Source organism: Lactuca virosa, chromosome 7 (assembly GCF_052849685.1).
Source record: "Lactuca virosa cultivar CGN04683 chromosome 7, Lactuca_virosa_CGN04683_v6, whole genome shotgun sequence".
Classification (NCBI taxonomy): domain Eukaryota; kingdom Viridiplantae; phylum Streptophyta; class Magnoliopsida; order Asterales; family Asteraceae; genus Lactuca; species Lactuca virosa.
In genome coordinates, this window is record NC_136432.1 from 242122124 (window position 1) to 242126115 (window position 3992).

Below are 3992 nucleotides of genomic sequence, written 5' to 3' on the forward strand. Positions count from 1 at the left end.
TATATTGGTCAACAAATTAATCCTATTACACTGAAATAACATTGACAACATAAATCACCAACAAATCATCCTACCAAAGCTTATTTTCTGGTATGAAGTCATCACCTAACTCCGCTTTAAATGCCGACCAGACCTCGAATAATGCGATATTGTATACTCCAAATTCCTTCTGATGTATTGTCGAAAAAGATTTGAAATTTTCTTCTTTCTCCTTCATTATGATTCCAATCATTTTTCGATAAAAAAAAATCGTTGCAGCAAATTAAGAAAGTATAACTTGTTTGAACACATAACACCCATCGATAAATAAAGACCCTCCTCTTTGCATGGATATGTTATAGTCAACTCACCCTATCTTCTTGCTATCAATATAAAAGTTTCAGGAGACCTAAATTTTAGCGGCACGCCTTCAATACACAACAACACAATATGTTCCATGGTAGAGAAGTCCTCATCCCATTGTTAAATCTTAGGAAAATATATATATATTTCCCTTGTGAACTTTAAAGGCATTCGTAGTTTAGGGGTTAATGAATTCAATAAGACCCATAACACACATAATCTTTCAAGAGAAATCTTAGGGATTCTTACATCTACACACAAGGCGTTTATGTTCAAAAAAGCAAAGACAGATCAAGCTTGAATAACAAGATTTTTCATCAAGCTATTAACCTTATCATAACTTGTTGAAAAGGATAGGGAGAGCATAAAGAGGCTTTGACTCAGGAAAACCTGGATTATCGGTGGCTTATCTGGTTGATTCAAATGCTTGAAACGCCTACTTGCATCCAAGTATCAGGGAGCTCCAGGAATATGTAATGGTTTCCCAGAGTTGACTCAAGAAGCTCTATGAATTACTTGGTTTGAAAAATCCATATAGGATTTCCTATGAGTTGCATCACCTTCCTTTTATGGGCCCGGTGTTCTAGAAACTCCTCTAATATTTTTTTTTCTTTCAAATTTCACTATGGAAACAAACAAACTTTTAACACCAATTGTGATGGAAGATAGTCTTTTTGCAAAGCTTTGCCCATCCATGACTCTAATGAACTAAACAAACTTTAACATCAATTGTGATTGAAGATAGTCATTTTGCAAAGCTTTGCCCATCCATGACTCTAATGAGCTGGGAAAAACCAAATCTCCTTCCATTCTTTCTTGTCCTTTTGGCAAAATAAATAAATAAATAAACACATCCACTTTGTGCTCGTATATCTCAAACGCTTTCCATAAGCTTTGCCATCCCAATCGTCTGGGAAATTTGAAACATAAAAGGTCGGGGTCGCCTTCTTAGGATCTTCTGCACTTCTCTGGTGCCCCCCTTCCTCTACACCACCAATCGACAATTCAAGCTGAATGATACTATATTATTGCAAACCTTCAAAATGGAATGGATCGGCTTAATCAAAACAATATATCTCATGAAAAAACTGAGGATTTCCAAAATATAATATTATAATTAAGTACGTATGTTTTCATGGGTGGGTGTGTATGTTTGTTTGTGCGTGTGTTTGTGCGTCTATATGTGACCTTGTCGTGTATTTATGGTTGTGTATGTGTATCAAATATAGAAAATACATTATTATTTTTGTTTTTGCGACACGTTGGATTTCTCTTTCCAATGCAATCAATTTTACAAACTATTGTTTAAGCAACATACATGGGTTTAAAACTCTCGTTATGTAAACAAATATAATACAAAATCCAGACAAAGAATTGGAATATATTTTAAAGGAGATGAAATACACCTTTTGAGTAAATCGAATAGACCAAGACAACATTGAACGTCATAATTTCTAAAAATCATGAAGTTCATATCATATGATATCTAATTAGGGATAATGACTTGAAAGGGTAACAAACTTTCGATTTTGTTCACATTTAGTCACTAAACTTTTTTTTCATTATCTATTTGTCACTGAACTATTGAAATTGTTCACATTTTACCCTTATGACCAGTAACATCCGGTCATAAAGGTAAAATGTGAACAGTTTTAATAGTTCAGTGGCAAATAAATAATGAAAAAGAGTTTAATGACTAAATGTGAAGAAAGTCGAAAGTTGGTTATCCTTTCAAATCATTGTCCCTATCTAATTAAGATGATCCAATAGATGAACTTTGGTCTTACCTAAGAGGTATTAGATAGATAAATCCAATAATTCATATCTAATAATGGCATGTGCTCGCTTGAGCAACAATTAAGAAAATACTGAAAACTTCCTTATAAGAAATGAAACGTGGAAACGTATGAACAATAAAAAAGTAAAAGTTGATAAGCTGATTTACTAATCATACCAGACGCATCCTCATTTCCCATGAACATCAATACTCTCGGCATTTGAACATGAAATCAACGTGGGTTTGTAATTACGTCATATAAAATCATAGAAACGGATGACGTGTCGACACGTAGGATTTGACCGTACAGATCTTATCTTTATCCATAGTAGACAGTACTCCACTTTGTAGTTAATTTCTTCTATAAATCGCTGAGCTTTCTCAACAAGCCCAACTATAACAACTACTACAACTCCGAAAATCAAAACCAATTTGCTTTTTGGGTCAGTGTCAACACTAATGGCGAAACATATTGTTAATGGTGGAAAAGAGATCATTGAGGAGGACGCATTATTTGCTTCATCATCTTCATTGCAGAAGATGCCTCTTTTATCTCTAAATCACGTCTCCTTCATCTGCAAATCCGTTCGTAGATCCGTCAAGTTTTACAGTGACGTCCTGGGATTCGTTCTTATTAGACGTCCTTCCTCCTTTGACTTCGAAGGTGCTTGGTGAGTATGATCTCTTCCGTATTCCTGTTTTTAGTTCATTTCATGCATGGTTCTGGTACAAGTTTCTGATACATTTAAGTAGATCAATTGAAATTATAAAACATAGTTTGAAATGCCTGCTAAATCTTTATAAAAATCTTTGAATGCTCAAATAATGTTGATGATTTGAATCATTTGATAAAGGTTGTTCAACGATGGGATTGGAATACATTTGTTAGAAGTGGAGACGACTCCTACAAAAACAACAGCGATCAATCCAAAAGACAACCACATTTCGTTTCAGTGCACGGATATGGATATCATAATCAAGAAACTTGAGGGATTGGGTATCAAGTATGTGACAGCGGTGGTGAAAGAAGGTGGTGTGGAGGTGAACCAGTTATTCTTCCATGATCCAGATGGTTACATGATTGAGATCTGCAACTGCCATGTTCTTCCTGTACTTCCCATCACCTCATGCCCCCTCAAGAAGCTCCCTGCAACAGCTTCAAAGATCAAAATTAATGGCGGATCCTCCTTCTATGGTACTTTCAAAACCTCACCATAAACACTTCTCTATTATTTGATATATATGTTAATACCGGTAAAACCTTGTTTGTATATATATAACATCAATTTTGAATTGGGCATATTATTAAATATGCAGAGAAAATAAGCTCCAAGAATTACAATTGTGGAGAAGATGAAGCGTTTATGATGGACAATTTTTTAATAGACATGATGGGTATCTCCTTGTAAGATCAAACCAAAGCAAATTAAAGGGTGAGTTGGATTTGAGGAAAAAATTTGTATCGTTTGCCGAATTCTTTAAAAATTGAGAGTTATCAATTTAATATTTGTGTATGTAATTGTGTAATATATATGGCGGAAGAAGAAAGACAAACCCTTCTGTAAAAATTGCATTTGTTTTCTTCGAATCAAATACGTAAGTAAATGTTAATGTATATATTTTTTTCATCACACCTATTTAAGTCATTCATATAAATATGCTATGCATGTTGGCCTTTTTTTTCTTTGGTGAAATATATTATATATATTTGATTAATCGTTAGGTTTGAGCGATCGATTATTGTTTCTATATTATACAATCATCGTGGATCATGTAGTCCCCCATCCATTAATTATTTGTTTTGATTATTACAATATTAAATGAGATCATAACCACTCTAATAAATGAAAGATACATTTCAGAACTAACAAGA

At 33.8% G+C, this 3992-nt stretch overlaps 1 protein-coding gene across 1 annotated transcript; it reads left to right on the forward strand.

Annotated features, from left to right (window-relative positions):
* Positions 1 to 2503: 2503 nt before the first annotated feature.
* Positions 2504 to 3750, forward strand: LOC145123413 (glyoxylase I 4-like). Its single transcript, XM_079058624.1, has 3 exons — positions 2504 to 2790; positions 2974 to 3314; positions 3437 to 3750. The coding sequence occupies exons 1-3, from the start codon at positions 2579 to 2581 to the stop codon at positions 3526 to 3528; spliced, it is 645 nt and encodes a 214-aa protein (XP_078914750.1). The 5' UTR covers positions 2504 to 2578; the 3' UTR covers positions 3529 to 3750.
* Positions 3751 to 3992: the final 242 nt, after the last annotated feature.

Bases quoted from the DNA above. Each gene is read 5' to 3' on its own strand.
- LOC145123413 (XM_079058624.1), top strand. From the start codon at position 2,579: ATGGCGAAACATATTGTTAATGGTGGAAAAGAGATCATTGAGGAGGAC. The intron at 2,791-2,973 runs GTGAGTATGATC...CATTTGATAAAG, and splicing joins TTTGACTTCGAAGGTGCTTG to GTTGTTCAACGATGGGATTG. The intron at 3,315-3,436 runs GTACTTTCAAAA...TTAAATATGCAG, and splicing joins TGGCGGATCCTCCTTCTATG to AGAAAATAAGCTCCAAGAAT.